At 37.7% G+C, this 18,682-nt stretch overlaps 1 protein-coding gene across 1 annotated transcript in view; it reads right to left on the minus strand.

The window, feature by feature from the left end:
• Positions 1-531: 531 nt before the first annotated feature.
• fgf11b (fibroblast growth factor 11b) overlaps positions 532-18,682 on the minus strand; it is a 34,246-nt gene continuing 16,095 nt past the window's right edge. Inside the window, exons 2-5 of the mRNA XM_088440958.1 lie at positions 15,895-16,005; positions 15,155-15,258; positions 9,912-10,110; positions 532-8,453 (exon numbers count right to left, since the gene is read on the minus strand). Of these exons, the coding sequence (XP_088297084.1) occupies positions 8,317-8,453; positions 9,912-10,110; positions 15,155-15,258; positions 15,895-16,005 (551 nt within the window). The 3' untranslated portion in view covers positions 532-8,316. The remainder of the gene's footprint in view (positions 8,454-9,911; positions 10,111-15,154; positions 15,259-15,894; positions 16,006-18,682) is intronic.

Below are 18,682 nucleotides of genomic sequence, written 5' to 3' on the forward strand. Positions count from 1 at the left end.
GTGACCTTAGTGTACATTTGTAAATCAAACTTCTGCATACATGATGGTGGCACATTTTGCTCAAGTTTGTAAGTCACGCTTTTTTTCTGCCATCCTGTGGGTGTCGACGGACATTGCAGTCAATGAAAGAGTGAAACCAAAATGGCTGACATCATCAATCCACGTAAGGTACAACAACCTTTCTTTCAAATGAATGTGTTCATGGGTGTTATGAAATCTCACCTGTTTACCCAGGATTGCATGAATTACACATCTTGTGACACGAAATGGCTCATACAGACGCAAGTTTGACTAATTTGTGGACTAGAAGCAGTTCTTTTTATAGTGGACAAACAGTGGGGATTTTTTTTTTCGTTTTAGATTCTATCGTACATTTTAAACGTTGTAAAATATGTTTCTGCTAGGAATATTGCTTATGCACAGCTGTCTTGTTGATTTGCTGACAGTGGTCTTAGATGTCAGAAACAATAGGCTATACATTTTCTTGTATTGTTTTCACTTGAGGGGCAAAACATAAACGGCATTGCTTGCAACGATACAAATATATGCTGTTTTATTGAATAATATTCCAGAATAGCACATCTCCTTTCAATTCAGGTATAGGAGTCATTGTAGAAATATACACACACAAGTATGATGGAACATCAGGTTACTTGGGAGGGTAAATTGAGGGCTTGTGTCTTTAGATATTGACTCATAACCAATGAGTCAGACCACAGAGACATACAATGCAGGGAGGAAAAAAAAATCATTTGTCATTGTAGACATCCAGTAATTATTATTGCAGATCAAAGATTGCCATAGCAAATCCATTGCAGTTCAGTCCCCTGTTGAATTTTCATGTCCTTGATTTCAAACTGGTAAAAAGTTCCATTGCATATTGCTGGTTTTCATTCCCATGGAATTGTTTAAAAAGAAAAAAGAAAAAAAAAAGAAAGGAAAAGCCCGTTGTGTTGCTTTATTTGGCTCTTTTGGAGTCCGCTATGTGTCCAAATCTGTAGGTACCTGCAGATCCAGACCATCCCTCTTTGGCCAATAACTGCCAATGCCCATGTTCCTTTATGGCTTTAAATCATCTCTCTTCTTTTTCTGGCAGTTTTTTATTTTTATTTTTGGAAGACAAGAAGATTGTGAGATCGAGACACCCAGAGTCAGAGAGAGAGAGAGTGAGAGAGTTGAAAAACATTTTGGAAGACTTGCGTGACCAGAACTTGGAGCCCACAAAGGTCATTCTTAGTTTTGTCAGGACACATGTGAGCTTTGGTCGTTTTTCTTCAATTGAGTACATCTTTCACAAACATATAACTTCGTCACACAGTAGGATTCAGCTGGAATGAAGGTCACACAATTGGGCAAATGCATTTGTTAAGATGCATCAGTGCAAAAAAAAAAGATACTATTTGAAAAGGAAAAAACATTCTGCCTTGAGGAAATGAAACACAATTAATCCAACAAAAGCTGACAATACACATTGAAAGTCATCAACAGAATAAAAAGGACTTGACACAGTTCACTACTTCTACACTATTCTAAATGTAAAATTGACAAGCATACATTTAATTTGATAGAACTCTGGCACAATCACATATTTATAATAAAGCACACTGCTAAATCGCTTATAAAGACCACTTAGAATCACTCCATTCCATGTCAGAAACAAAAAGAAGCAAAACTGCAAGTGTTGTCAAGGGCCGCAAAGCAGTATTCTTTTTAAAGATTGTTAATTTCAAGATATGACGCCTGTGAAAATTATGAGTAGTTTTCACTACTATCAGTCATAATCTGTTCTCATATTCTCTTTCCCCACTGGAGTGAATATAATTAGTGACTCATCCTTACATTTGCATAAATTAGGAAGACAAAATGGAATAACACACTTTTTGGTGGAAACATGACTAAAACAAATAAATAAACAATCCTTTTCAAACAAAATGATCTTTCTTTTTCATTTGCACAATTAACTGAGTTTAAACCACTGTCAATTTTCTAAAATTGTGAGTTTAATTTACATACATAAGTTAGTCTTCAACAAACTAACAAAAGAACACAGTCAAGTGCAAGTCAATAACCTTCAAGTTGATATTGACAAATCATTCTGTAGGGTGGAAAAAAAAAAATGGAGTTCCTTGTTGTAAATATATTAATTTAATACACCGAATTGCTATGGTGTCCCATTGGTTTTGATCAAAAATGAGTACATCACATGTTGACATTGTTTGATTACTTTATGAGAAACTTAGGTGATCTCTTTTTAAAGTTAGAATTTTTTGAAAAAAACTGCCATTGCCCCAAAAAATGATATCTGTATACAAGTTTGTATTAGATAATAAACACTTTTATTCCGGGCTTATAGTATAAGTTTTTTGACAACACTTTAATTGCTTCAAAAATAAAACTGTGTTAAAATCAGTGATATTATGAATGATTGAACCACTAAAGACCCTAATGTGATTTTCACAAATATTCCTTGTTGAAGCTGCCTTTTTGGGGGAAAAATAAGTACAGTATTTTGTGTTTGTTCCTTGGAAAAAGAGTGGCTATTTATTTATTTATTTATTTATTTATTTATTCATTTATACTAAAGCAGTATAAAAGGTAAACAAAATTATTAACTCGATACATACTGTATACTAGTTAAATTACTGAAAGGATCTGATGTGTTGAAAGTAAAAAAGATGGGGAAAAAAAGCTCTTCAAAATATAAGGGGGACCATTACCAAATATACCAAATGTTAAGGTGCCTCAAGGGTTAAGCAAACAATGATTTCCATTAGAGGGAGCTAGCTAAACACAGATGTTGCCATAATTTCATTATATGTATGTTCGTATTCCTACGTATGTGCTTGTTTTACAAATAAAAAGAACATGCAGAAGCTGCAACATCCTTTCTATTTGTTTACCTTGCAATTTTTTTTTGGAGTGGTAGAGCTGCTGTTTGTGGTGCTGTGAAAAATTACAAAGCCTCCAAATAATGAGATGTCCGATTTCTCTGAGTAGCCTATTTTTTATAGCCTGTTAAGCAGTGTAACTCAAAAACATTATTTTTGTGAGTCTGAAGTTAGTGAAACATACTAGCCCAAATTAGTCTCTTTTTTAAACATTGTGATTAATTACAGCAATCCGAATCCCCTTGTATTTTATTGAAGTGATTTTTTTTTTTTTCCAAGATTGGATGAGTTTTATTAGCATCTCTTTGTTAGTGGAAAATGCACTGATGATTTGTATTTACCCCAGTGGTTTAAAAGTCGATCAACTCAATTGTTCCTCACAGCTGCTTTTACAGCGATTATAATACTCTTTATTGTCTGCAAGACACACCGATGCTTTGTGGGTTGCCATCCATTTGGGATGGTAAGGTAATGTTTTAATGTATCAACTTTCAAGCAATGTCCAGGGCTTGCATAGTCAATTACTCTACACGGGATCCTAGTTGCGGGGGTGCTTTGCTTCAAGCATCTAGCCTCAACTTATATGTAAATCCTAAAAGAGTGTTTGTTTGCTGATTTTAGCCCTTTTGCAGTATTTTGACCAATCCTTGGATCTTTACATCAGAGTAGGGCTGCACAATTAATCGAATTTTAATCGCGATCATGATATTGGCTGCCACGGTTAATTAAGATGATCCTCTGCGATATTAACGTTTAAAAAGTAAAATCAAGCACTTTGTCATCCTACCACCAGGGGGCAATGTTTCCCACATCATTGCATGACAAAAGCTTCTGCTTTTCTCACCCTAATATGTTATTATTTACCAGTGTGAAACGGCGTTGAGTTTATCACCTGATTCCTAATATATACAGTGCTAACTGTCAATTGAGACCCTTTTTGAAAAATCAGTTTAGCACAAAATTTGAGTGAATTTGGTTTGAAATGACATTTTTACTGCTAATTGATTAACATTTGCTTAAATTTAAATGCTGTACTTGGGTCTAAGATTTTTTTTTATCGGTTTTCACTCAACAAGTATGTTAGCTGTGTAATTTATTGTCATTATTTACTTTACTTTTTTAGTTTATCATTATTATTTGTAAGAATCAAGCCTTGAAGCCTTGTTCATATGCTGCTTGTTTAAAAAAAAGGGCAATAAATAGACATGTTTGACCAAGCATGATGAATAATCCTGATTTCAATGTTGACCAAAATAACTGTGATTATTATTTCGGCCATAATCGTGCAGCCCTACATCCGAGGCATTTCACATCAAAGGGAAAGCAAAGAAAGAAGACACTGGGTAGCTGAAATTTCACCCTTGGATGGTGCCATTCCATGGCTAAAATACTGAGAAAAAAACAGACCAAAAATGGTCAAAATACTGCACAAGGTAAAAGAGCAGTTATTCAGGAGACCAGCATGTTTTTAATTGCTCTGCAGAAACAAGAAAATCTGTTTTCCACACCTGGCCTCTGAGTTCTTTGTAAACAAACGACCTTGCAGTAAATCTTGCAACCGTCACAAGTCTCTTGTTTGAGTTTCATTGAATCTATCGATCATTGTTCGCCATGCCCTTTGTTTCTCTCCTCCACTCTGTCTTATCTTAGCCAACTTAATCAGCACACGCATGTCTCTTACAAACCAGTTTAAACAGTTCTCAACTTTCTGTTTTCATTTTTTCTCTTTCCAAACAAAGCCATTCTCGACTTCACATTCAGTAACAGTCATTTTTTTCAACATTCTATTTTCCTTGTCTGTCTACATGTTGTATTGCTGTCTTGACAACTTGCGGGGGCATTCTTCAGCATTATGAGCACTAAGGGCTTTTTTTGCAGCGCTTCATAAAGAGGATCGGGGATGTGAATGTCAGATTTTTTTAAATATAAAATAATAAAATGTGCTATATCTTTAGGATGGCAGCTAAATAAACCGTTTGAAGAAATATCTCAACTCACAATACAATACACTTGAAATTATTGCTATGCAGGGTCTGGGCAGGAATCAATGAAACAAAATTCCCCATTGGATCTCACAGAAAACAGAGGACTTCATTAAGAAGTGTAATTAATTCCATCCATAAAATCCCTGTGATAAATAACTCACAGTGCCAAATATGCTCTTTGACTTGGGTTCATTATCATGCCTACATGCTTCAAACATCCCTGGCAAACATCTTGCATACCTCACTGAAGACGGGATTCCTCAAGCCTTTTTCTTTGTTAACAGCTTCCTTTATGCATTTGCTCTATGTGTACTTTCAATATTTTTCTTCTTTACAATCAGTCTTCTTTACACTTAAAAATCCAGTTTCTGTACAGCACCGTTGTAAGGACTCCAATTCACTTTTGCTTTTTGTTATAAGACTATATGCCCTAATTGCAACAAAATCATGTTGACAATTACACAAAATTAATGTTAACCCCTGCAAAACTCTCTTAACTTCAATTTAATCTTTGTTAGGACTCAGGGTTAGGGTTACCATCCTTGTTCAAGATACCTTCGCATGGCCTCACATACACTGTTGGATTATAGTGTTGATTGGGGAAACCGATTTGGAAATTTCATTCAGAAGTTGTAGTTCACACTGAAAGAATCCTGTTAAAGATTAAATCAATCCCAACAATCGCTGAAGTGGAATGTTTTTCATTTGATAATTTTACATCAATTCCAAGATATTCCCTTAGCCTGATAGAAAGTTGTTGTTCAAAAATGTGATTAACGCTTTTATAATGGGAGACCATATATGGTCCATAGGGGTTATAGTGTGAGTTCTTTAAAAACATGGTCATAGCTCCCAAAATGCATTAATAACAGTCATGTTATGAATTATGAATGACCTCTCAAATGGTCCTTTACGATTATCAGTTATTCCACTTGGAAACTTTTTGTTTTTAAAAAAAAAAAAGTTTGTTCTCTGAAAAAAAACGGTTGTTTTGACAAAACAGTATAAAACAAACAAAACAATATTTTAAAAAAAGCAACGATTTGAAAACGATTTGATGTATAGATCGCCATTTACATCTCTCACCATTGTGGTGTATGTTTGCTGGTGTCGTAGCTATGGATTATCCCGAGATAGCTTGCATTGGCGACAGCCCCTTTTGGAATTCCAGATCGAGTTGAGGTCATTGAATATAGTTGTAAAATTGTCTACTTTTACAGAGCCAAATACATAACCCAAAAACAAAGCAAACCCTATGATTAGCGGATCACCAGGGAACGGTTCATAAAATGCTCTTATGCTCTTACAAGACAGCATTGTGTTATTTCTGAATGAAAGGTTACCTGCAGTGTCGCTTTCCAGACACTCCTCCACAAGCACAAGGTGTATGGTTAGAATCAAAGACATCTATACACAAGGGTTAGGGCACAGTCCCACCAAGACATCCTCTCAGACAGCTACATTTTTGAGGGTGATTCTTCCAAGGTGATTTGATAAAGCGAGCGGGTGGATAAGCTGCCAGACATCGTCAGAATAACAAGTGCTCCTGCTCAGAGGCTCCTCTTGCTTTGATGTTTGCCTTCAAACCGGGCTTTATGCTGACAGCAGATGCTGAGTGAAGTATACACCTCCGCTCGTTTTCAGATGACTAGCTTCTGATCCACACTGGATTGAAAATATGACCCAGTTGTTCATGTGTGGCCTTTCAGCTAGCTCTCTAATGATAAGTGATCACCTGATTTGGAGAAAGGCTGGAAAGACAACGTCACTTATTCTCTTTTAGTGCCTGACATTTTTTTTTCTTTTCATTTCTTTTTTGGATGCATCTCCTGGTGTATTATTGCAGATATATAGGTGGTGGGGTTTGACAAAACCAGGCATATGTTGCGGAGATTAGTTTTGAGTTATTGACAAAAACAGGAATTTTGGACAGACATGCCCATTTTGGGATTTGTACAAAAACAACCTCCTTAACTATTTCAGTGCCAAGCATTATCTGAAAAGGCAACCTCTAGAGTACCAGCCGATTTAGCATTTTGACTCATCTTTCATGGCAGGCACAATATTACACTGTATGACCATGTAGACAGTGGTGATACCATATGAAGGATTGGATTCCATTTTTTACCTAGAAAAAAGTAAGATTCTACTGTATTCTGTTTCTGATGACAAAAAAAAAACACTTTGCGTATCTCTATAACTACATTACAACAGTGTATGATTGACAAAATATTAACAGGAGATCTGGCCACAAGTGTCATTTATCCACTCATTTAAAAAAAAAAAAAAACATAAAAATGATAATAATTCTTGTCAGCCTCACACAGCCTAAGTATTTTGCATGCTTGTGGCACTGAAAGTGTTAAGATCTTGACTTTCATTCCCCAGCAGCCACAAGGTTAAAATAGTAATCAAAGTGTAGGAAAATTAGAGATTTGTGGACCTCGCACACAGTTAAAAGACGAATGTACCAAAACTTTAAATTTGCCCGCCGAAACGAGGGGATTCTAAATGGCAAGCTTCAAATTGCTGTAACATTGTCAAAGTTTGAGCTACAATCATGTAGCTTGTGTATTTTTAAAGGGAATTACCACCGCGGGGTCTTGAAAGGCTTCAAAAGTGGAAAAAAATTACAGTGAACATCACAAATTCTCAATGGCATCCACTGAACAAAACTCCCTGAAAGGCAAGGAGGCATTTCCAGATTTTGATTTGATTCTTGGGAATTAATTTTAGTTTCTTCAAAACAGACTAAGCGATATCAATAGCTTTTGAGTGGTTGAAGGACTTTCTGATGTTGTGTCATCACTTTCTCCCAGATCATCATCTTGTTCTGACCTAATCTGACCCAGGATTCTGGTTGACATTTTGACTCCATGAGCGGTTTCATCGCTCGTTGAGCTTTAGTTGACCTTGATGATTAGCCAAGCCGGTCGGCAGATGGTGTGGGGTAAGCCGACAGGGCGACAGTAACCAACTTTAGAGATCAAGAGTGGGCTCATGGGTGAGGATTATGAAGTCCAGACTGCTTTGTAAATGTGTGAATAGTAAAAACCAGAATACAATTGAGAAAATGCCACGGGAGAAAAGACAAAACTGTTTCTGTGACAATGACGCATGACGATGACAGACAAATGAAGAAGCCTGTGCATCAGGAAATTCGAACGGGCAGAGTTGGAGACAAAATATTAGAACGAAGGGTGAAATATATAACGGCCAGGGTCCAGGTCTGTCATTCTGTCGTGACAAGGGTCGGGTGGGGAGGATTCCTCTCATCCTGTTGTCTGCAGATGGACCAGTCACCCTTCATCCTTCAGCATCCTATAGTGCACTTCTGGAATAGTGGACCATGATGGCCAGTCACTCAGTCATCCTCGGTGCATGATGGGTGACTTTGTTCCAGTTGTCACTGTTGCTCTCTGCCCCACCCTCTGTCTCCTGTGCTATGAGGCATCGGCCTTGGGAGCTTCTTTTCGTCCAGTTTTTAAGGACGGGGAATCTGATGTTTTGGTTGTCTTCCGCGGAGGACTCACCGGCTCACTTGTCAGCTCATGTAGCGATGGCTCCTTGTACATTGCGACTGTACAGAAAAAAATAGAAAAATTAATGAAAACATTAACGCTGTTACACTTGAAGTACACAGCGGGAAGGGCATTGAATATTCATCTTTTAATTAGGGGTGTCAAAAGAATTGCAATGAATTACAGTCATGATTAAAGCGTTATCTAATTTTAATCTCTCACGGCTATCAGTATGACAATTAAATCTGTTTTTTTGCATCGGGCTTCCTGTGATTGAAATCTGGGGTTTAGAAATGGAAGTTCAATCCCACCCTGAACCCATAGGATCCTGTTTGGAGTGGGAGGGTGATTTTAGCAGAATAAGGAAGACATGAAAATGAAAGAGCATGTGAGAGTTGTTGGTGATGACTGTTAAAAAAAACACCCCAGGTAGAGTGATACGTGTTCTTTGTAGGAAGGAGCTTGCTTAAAACAGAAGCCATTCATATTTAGACTACTACATAAATGCAAAGCACCCAGCTAGAACTTCAGCCACAGCTAATGATAGTAACGGATGCTAATGTAGAAAGCCATTGCTACACTCTCTACCCAAGCAAACTAGAAAACGAGCGAGTCAGAGATGGACAAGATGGACAATGTTTTACTTGAATGTTATTTTTTTAATTATTTAGCTGAAGCCACTTTTTGATCAATCTTTTGATCTGCCACAATAATACAGTCTATTTTAATGGGAAAAAAAGAACTTGAGTTCAGGCCTTTTCTCAGAAATTTTAGGTGAAATACAAAAAAGACTAATTAGATCAAATAAGAAAAGACATGAAATAATCTAATTTTGTTAAAACAATTTTTTTTTGCCAGAAGTGAATGCCCTTCTTGCCGACAACCAACAGAAAGCATTGTTTATCTGTTCAAGATTTCTGACTTTCGAATACGGGATTGCAAGTCACGCAGACCTATGCACGCTCACTAGTCATTGGAGACGATTAACCTGCTCAACATGAGAATTGAAACAGAAGTTCAAAGCCTTTGAAGTAGAGTTTCTCATCCTTTGATTTTAAAACTCCAAACTGATGGAAAGATATATAACGAGGTCAACTGCATCTCCACATCACATGGAAAATAATTTGATCTGACATCAATCTAAAATCAGTCTAGAAACAAAAAAATGCAAGTTAATGATTATCTAAACAGTTATTTTACCTGCAGTCGATTCTGCAATGCATTCAAATGCCAATCAACAGTTATCACATTTTTTGGACAAAAAAAAAAACGGATTTAAAATCCTGAATTAGGTGCGCCTTATCAGGTGCACTTAATGTATAAATGTCGAATTGAACAAAGTTTGACTCATTTGCTGTACTGGTTTGTTTCCCTTAAGGCACCTTATAACCCGGTGTGCTCTATATACGGATATTTCCAAAAACTGACTTTTTAATTTAGACCGCACATTATAGTCTGGTACGCTATATAGCCCTAAAACTTTGGTAATGACCATACTTGTGAAAATGGAAACTCACCCTCGATAACTTTAGGTAGAAAGTGCGCGGCTCCTTTGTTCTTCTTTACCCGGTTACCTTTCATGACCTGGCCGTCTCGGTTGATTCCGATATACCAAGCGCGACCGGACTGGGTCTGCCGATACAGCATGGAGGAGTATGTGACGTAGTAGTTTTCAAACACACTCTCCTTGAACTTACACTCTGGAGTGAAGTGATCCTAGAAATAAACATGAAAAGGGAGAAGAGGGCAGAGGTGCGTACACATTAGCAAGTATTGCAAGGGTAGCAACTTGATATTCAATTGTCATGAGAGCGTAGAAACATCATATGAGGCTTTGAACATGTACAAAGAAAGCATGTGAGAGCATGGACATCCTTATCCTTGGGGTACAAAAACATGAGCATTCATGGCAAAACAACATAAACAGCTCTGTTAATCATTACACATTCCACAGGGAAGAAAAGATAAAAAGCACAACAATCATAATCCCGCCAACAATGGACAGGCATAGTTACATCCAAATCATTGTTTTGTTTTTTTCTCTCAATACAAAGGAAACACATGGAATGAGGCAGATATTTTCAGTTGATCTAGTTTTAAAGTTGACTTACCCGACTTGGTCGACCCCCCCCCTACTTCAAGCAATGTGTTTTCAACCCCACCCTCACCTCATAATGACTGCAACCTTTACGGTCTTGTGATCAAGGTAAACTTGGTCTCACTCTTGCCTCGATCGTAGCTTCTCAGTCTTGGTCCTGACTTGGTTTTGACTCCTAAAAGTTCTTGATTTTAGCGTGCTGTGATCTCCGGCAAGTGTGGTGTTGAGCAATATAGGTTAGTCCATAAATTGCAACAACATAAACACAAAATCCTTGTATTGCATTAAACATAACTTTCCATGTTTTCATAACCATAAACAAAGGAGCAAAACCTGACTCAAATCCTCCCATTCAGCCAGTTGTTGCAAATCATTCATTTTCAAATCAATCAAGATCATTTCACCCCTCAGCCACAAACTCACATCACACATCTCCCCCATGGGTGTGTTCTCCCACATAAGGACAGCCGCACCTTGTGTAATGTTGAATGGCAATATTAAGCACCCGGGATGGAAATACATCTTCCTTAGTCTCGATCAGTCTTGTCAGGGTCCTTCTCCTGTCAGACGGCAGAGCCAATCTGGTGAATTGATTAATCACTATCAAGTTGCAGAAATGACTGAGTGGTGCACTTCTCTGAGATTTTGAGGAGAAGGACAAGAGCTAGAAGACCACCACTTAAACAGTCTTCAGTAAAGAGCCAAAGTTAGATAGAGACGGTACACAAGACCTCCAGTTTCACACTTATCATAGATCATCACCTTTCTCCTTCTCTGGGAGGCATCATCCTTTAGATGACAAGGCAATTCAGGACTTTGTGACCTTTCCCTGTCCACTCTGCTGCCTCAAGAGTTTATGCCCATGGAACGGCTGCTCTTTGACCAGAGCAAAACAAGCCCCGGCTCCGAATTCAACAAACCTACCCTACTACTATAACCACCACAGCGCGGTGATATTTTAGGATCCTCTGACAGGTTTGATACCCTCTGCTCTGGCTAATGCAAAGAGGATAGGATCGATAGGTGATGTGCTTCATTCATTATTAATCAGATCAGAGAGCAGAGGGCAGGAGGTGTCTGCGACAAAAAAAGGGGAATGGAAAGAGTAAAACAAAACAAAAATAAAATACAGGAATAGAACACAAATAGATACTCCATAGTAGCTCCATTGTTCCAACGAAATGCCCTTCAGTTCAACCTCTGAAATAACACCAGGGATAACCCCTCTTGCAAGATATTCGTTTAATTACCTTTTATTATAATCACATCCCTGAAAATAACCAAACTGCAGAAACCACGTCAGCTGCCTTTCAATCATCTAATCGCCGAAGCAATATTTATCGGTTTTTGATGAAAACAAAAATCCAGGCAGTCACGACTAGGAAATCATTATGCAGTAAGAGGATTTTTCATGGCTATATTGCACAAAGGTACATAATGTAGTGATGTTATTACATCTATTTTTGAAACCCCCTTGAATTAACCTCTGGATCCAAGCAGAAAACAGAAACCAACCGGAAGGTTTTTTTTTTTCCTCTCTACGTAGTGTACTTCCTCACCAAATTAATCCATGTAGACATATTATTACCAAGGACGTGTTCTATTGTTGTTTAACAAACAGTAAGCTGCATGCTGTATTTATTTAATTGTCGGTGAAATAAATAGGTGTAACCTTCCATAAGTGAATACCAGACGTTGCCTTCCACATGCATCCCATGCCAAAACGTATTTAAATGAAAACAGATGAGAGCGGTACAATATGTGTCATCCGTGCTGAGAATCCGCAAGATGGGACCAAACCATTTTATGATGCAGGAATGCAACCACCTCCTCATCCCCCACCAATATACAAACCTCCTTTCTGATTACATCTCTCCTATATCTCCTTCAGAAAGCTTAACCCTCCTTGCTATCATAGACCGGGCTTACTATTATACCTCCAAACAGGACAAGTAAAATGTTAATAACACTCACACCGACTTTAAAATGACTAATTTGATAGTGCATGTGATTAAGAAGTCAAAAAAAATCAATAATTTATCATGTCTTATTTTTGCTCATGTCCTCATGTGAGTAATTAGAACCGGTTCTATGCAAATGTAGACGTGCTTCTCGAATACGCAACATATTCTCTCTGCATATCTGACACGCATGTATTTGCATTCTGCTTTTTAGACAGCAGGGGTCACAGTGTCATGCAGGCTCCCTGTGCCTATTGACTATCCCTTGGAAAGCAGGAGTTTCCCCAGCCCCAGAAACATCACCGTATTTCCATACCACTGCAGCAAATCCACCTCATGTAAAATCATGCAATGGAAACATACCTTCCACTCCCCTAAAAAAAAAAAAAATCTTCAACACACAAACAGATGTATAAATGCGCATGAAATGATGCAAAGCCAGCTCCTCTTTGGCACGCCATGTTACATAAGTCAATAGGACATGGTTTAACAGCATATGAGACAGTCAATTCTGTCTTGCATCTTGTATGGGCAGCTTTGACGAATGCTTTATGGTAACATACATAAAGCGTGTGGATGACAATATGGCGATGAGATGATTTGTGTGCTGTGCTATTCTGATTGGCAAATAGTATGTAGCTGAGAAGGGAGGGGCCCCCTCCATTTTTTTTCCACCAACCTTCTGTGACACCTGCTGCTATAGTAATCAGTCAGCTTTTAATTATCCACGCTACCCAGGAAACGAGTAACGCTTGGTTGTGACAGTGTCGCCAGAGGCATTTTAGATCTAAGCAAATCACTACAAAAAATGACAACAAATAACTGCGTATATGCATGGACTGATTGGGAGAACTGCTTTTAGTTTTATAACGGTCCGAATTGATTGCTTGGAAAGAGTTTAAAAAATCCTTAAGAAACACACATTTACGTACATATATGCACACACACATTCGTGTGTAGGTGCTTTACAACTGAACACCTGTCTTTTGGTGTAATATCATGCATATTTGATTTTATGACCCCATATTTTCTTCTCAAGTGTGTCTAACGCACAGATTTAATGGTGCGGGAAGGGATTGAAGGTAGAATGGAACACTTCTCCGCCTATTTCTGCTCAAAGGCCATGCTTTGCTGTGCTTTGCTTTTACAACACTGAAAAGAATCCCAAGAGAGAGAAAAAAGAAGATCAACACTGTCCACTCTAAGCAAAGTCCAACAAATCTTTTCTGGCCAAAATGTCTTAATCCCATTATAAAATAAATATTACTACTGCCTCGGCGTATGTCCATGTGCAAGTCGACAATACCCAGCGGGTGTGATCCATTTTCACAAAACCAGACTTATGTCATGGAAATCAGTGATGAGTAAGCGATGAAAAGTCAGATTTTCGCCAGAGATGTTCATTTTGATATTTCTACAAAAACAACCTCCTTAAGGTCTTGAGTTTCATTTCCCAGCAGCCAAAAAGTTCAAATTGTAATCAAAGTATATAGGTACAGTATAAGGGATTAGTAGACGAAATGCACCATAAAAAGAGCAAAAGAACGTGCCAAAACGTGCAAAACGTGTTTTTTTTTTTCAAAACTAGGGATTTAAACTTTGCAACATTCTTGTGACTCTCTATGTATTATACTGTATATCATTTTAAAAAGAAGTAAGTGTAGGATAAGGATTAGAATATATGAATATCTCAATTTTCATTTTTGGAGACGTTTTAAAATCTACAGTAACAATAAAAAAAACTGTTAAATCTACTGAACAATAAAAAAAGGGATTGATGTTGTACTCACCAACCTTTTTAAAAGCGATTCAGTTACCAGTTCAGTCATTGTTTTCAAATTGAAAGCAAGTGTTTGCAAAATGTTGATTAAACGCAAAAGATAATTGGTCTGCTTTCATGAAGTACTATAAAAATCAATTAATAATTGTGATTGAGAGGCTGAAATCAGAGGATTTCAAATATTTTCAGATTAAAATATGACACAATTACTTTGTTATTAAAATGCTTATTGATTATTTTGATGATCGATTAATCAATCAATTAATTTTGATGGCTTTAATTCAGTTATCGTCATTTAATTCTTTAGAAAATCAAAGAAATGTTAAATGCATCTGTAAAAAAATGTATTTTTTAGTTTTACTATTATTAAGTGTTTTAAAGATACATAATACGAGGAAAAATAAGTGATTATCGTCATTTGAATTGACCAATATTTGGAAATCATGGCTAAACGTATTAAAAACATGCATACATTTAGATCATGTAATTTCTTGCTTCAGACAAAAGAACACTTTTGAGTGAATTTTGATTAGAATTGGGGGTCACAGTTTTAAGTGAGACATATGCCATAGTTCACATCCATATTAAAAAAAATATATGATCTATTATAATCTAATATTGAGTGTTTCTATTTAAAGTTCGAAGTTCTTAGGTTGTTGTGACAAAAGAGCGATACTAAACATGTAACTGACAAGAGGTAGAGTTATTTTCGAAATCCAAAAAGGCAGTAGTGATAAAGGCCTTCCCTGTATTCCCCCTTAATATGATTACACTGAGACTTGCTTATCAGTAACCCGTAAAAAGCTTTGAAGTGATCAGGACCAAGCATAGCAGCGTGTGAAGCTTACCTCTCCAAATCACAAACTGGTAGAGTGATATTTTGGGCTGTAATATTCTCATAGACTGTCACAGCATACTTACAGAAGTATAGAGGTATCCGTCACTATTCATGGCAAGATACAGCCCCGTCTTTGCACCCTGGATTGCCACAATCCGCAGTCCCACGGGAATTAGGTTAAACTGGGCTAAATTGGATAAAACAGTTTGGAGGGGGGGAGGGGGTAGAAAAGGAGAGAAAATAGAAAGTCAGACAAAAATTGTACGACTACAAGCGTCTGTACTCTACTTTGTCGCAGACTTGGAGGCTGCAGTCGCTCTCTTGCATGCTACATCTCCCTTTTTGCCCAAATGCTGTGACCTCTCAGAGTTTATGTTGCAGCAAACTCTACACCGTGTCACCTTCACTAAGCTTAACGCACCCTCTAAAACTGGATAATAGCGGGATGCTCTACCTCAGCAAATGGGGCTTGGAGCAGAGCTAAAAGAGGATAGTTCCACATAGCGCCCGAGCACTTCCCTGCTTCAAAGCTAAGACAAAATACTAAATGTGGAAAATTTCACAAATTGGCTGAATCAACTGCTATGCAGTGTGAATATATACCTTTGTGTGGAAGGTCAAACCTCCAAATTGAATTATACCTGCAGGATAAATTGCATAATTTGGGCCTGAAAAGATAGGTTGAGATAACATTCACATAATGCCAGCTGCAGGAATTACAACGAGCAACATTATAGCTTTAAAGGTAATTGGCTTCCCTTCGATGTTTAAGATGGACTGATATGCCGATACAGATTTAACAGAATCGTATAAACACACTTACAAAATAAGCTGCTCTCATCTCTTGTACTGTCCATGGTGCCGTCGGGCTGCATCTGTAGGTAGTATCCATGTTGGCTATACAGGCGGGATACAATGCCTTTCAGCTGGGGCTCTGCAAATAAACACAAGAGCATATCTTTATTACCTCATTTAGAAATCATCCTAGACTAAGCATTCAAAGCCTTTTTTCCACCCAGCAAAAATTGGTTGAAAATACACTGAAAAGACATCACTTGTGTCCTACAAAAAAAAAAAAAAAGTCGGAATGTGGTTGAAAAGGCGTCATTTTTAAGTCGTTCTAAAGATGCCTTTGAAATAACTAAAATTTGGTTGAAGAGTGAAAAGCTGTTTTTTTTAAAGGGTCCTCTATCATGGAAATTGAACTTTTTGGGGCTTCATTTATCACCCCAAACAAACCCGTTGGGTTGTAAATATATTGATCACATGCTCACATACACATTTGTTTATTCACATAATGACTATACATTTGCAGCGTATCTAATAAGCAGGTAATCGTTTTGCTACAATTAACGAATACTGATCATTAATGCTTTGAATATTAGTATAAAGCTGTGTGTTACAATAAAGATATGTTGTATGCCATTCTGGAAAGAAGAAGTCTGTTGTGTTCTGCAAAAGTCTGTTTCCACACTTTTCAAAGGTCAGATTAACGTCCATAGACGAGAAACCACAATTAATAAATGTCTACTAGGTGAACCTGACAACCTCAAAGTGAAAATTTATTGAATTGATGCATTACGAAGAATTCCCTGCTTGGTCAGCGCTCCGCCCCGCATGAGAAAATCACTTACGTTCTACTTGGTACGTCATAGGTAAAAGGAAAGCCCTCGTAGTGCCTCGTCAGCACCCCCGTGACGCCCATGCATGAATAAATACACATCCACCTTATCAAGGAGTCATTCAGGTCTTTTACTTTCACGTTTATACCACATTTCAAAATTCAATGTCCAGAAGACATCTTAAGGTTAGTCAGTTCTATCAGATGTTTCTAACCCGCAGTAACAAAATGATCATGTGATCATTTTACCTGACAACCGCTATTGGCGCTATTGGCACTATCACATTTCTTGGCTGTTCATTTGGTTTCACACATTTTGCATGCTAATAAATTAGCTGTGATAATAGCTGTGGCAAATAAACAGCAGCACGTCAGCATTATTGCGAGCATGTTAATAAGCTGACATAAACATTTTGTATGTTTGTGTTCTCCAGCAGCAGTCACAGTCACTCTCACATTGCAATGTACAGCATTTAGATGGTCACACTATTTTCACTATAAAACCAAATTCAAAACAATGCACTCAATATGTCCTGGCAGGAAGAAATTCACACCTTTTTCTAAACTCTCAATCAGGTTATCCAACAGAAATGTATTTTGGTGAGTGAAAATATGCAGTAAATAGTTTTCCTCTCTAGAGAACTGCAAACAGTTATTCAGCATAAATATTCTTTTCTTGACTCTCATTTCTTAGTTAATTAAGAATTGCCCAAGGTGCATTCAGCACTCACAAAAACGTTGTAATTTACTGTAGTTTAAATTTGCATAGTGATAAAACCAGGTAATTATTAATATATTTTGTTTTAGCCACCACACTAATGCAATAGTTTGCACTTTTAGCTATTGCAGGGGTCATCAGAGGCAAAATTTAGAGAGCGAGTTGGAGAGTTAGCAACATAAAAGATGCAATCAGGAACCTGGGTGGTGGAGCACGGGAAGAGGTGGGGGGTTGGGGGGTGAAAAGAGTGAATGTTTAATGAGCAAAAGCCCCACAGCTCTTTTTAATTTAAGAAACAGACATAACCTCGCCTCCTGTTTCTTGGTAATTCAAATAGTGAGGAGAACCCTGCAGGTTCACTATGACTCATCATTTTTTTTTTTTTTATTGCTCACGCTTACTAATCTCAACTCTCTTTTTCCATGTAAGCCTAATGAGGGAGGTGAATGTGGATGACAGAGCAGGACCAGGAAGTTTTGAGGGTGTTCCTTTTCCGCCAAACTCCGCCCTTGCCCTCACACAAAACCCCCAGTGCTGAGCTACACTACGCAATATGTGTGTCTTCTGGTGACTAGCACAGGGAGCAGAAAAATGGCATGATGATGATGCAGTGGTGACATCTGGAGTACCGTTTCCCACAGGAAGCGTTCCAGGGTCCAGACATAAGTGAAATGGTGACCTATTGCCATCATTACATGCATGCGACTGCAGCACTTCCCATCTAATGACTTTCAAATCTGCTCGTCCAAACGTACCTTCTTCTTTCTCCTCTCATTTGTGCAGTATATATTTTTGGAATTATATACTGTAGTTTAATGGAACCTCCAACTCCATCAGTTAAAATCTGTTCAAGAGCATTTGGTTCAAAAGTAAAAGAGGGACGAGAGAAATAGAGCTAAAGACATAACCGTAGAGATAAACACTACATGCAATGAAGCTGTCAATTCATTAGGAGTGGCACCACAAACAAAAAGCACACTTAAGCAGAAATTCAATAGAGGGCCCATACAATCGTGCTCCACTCAAAGCATCCACGTTAGTGTCACTTGAAATAATGTTTTAATTAGAATAACTCTGCAGACCTGGTCCTAAGCATTCCAACTTCAATTCACCACAAATTCCTATCCATCGTGAACACACTGTGAAAAATCTATGACTTAAAGGGTTAAATCCGAAGCTTAGCTAGCCACCGCAAATCCCCGTTTCTTATCAGTGTTGACAATTTTTTTTTTGGCAAATACTCTTGGTGCAGTGCCGCCAGAATCCACTAGC

Source organism: Hippichthys cyanospilos, chromosome 18 (assembly GCF_059441005.1).
Source record: "Hippichthys cyanospilos isolate Australia breed blue-spotted pipefish chromosome 18, RoL_Hcya_1.0, whole genome shotgun sequence".
Taxonomy (NCBI): domain Eukaryota; kingdom Metazoa; phylum Chordata; class Actinopteri; order Syngnathiformes; family Syngnathidae; genus Hippichthys; species Hippichthys cyanospilos.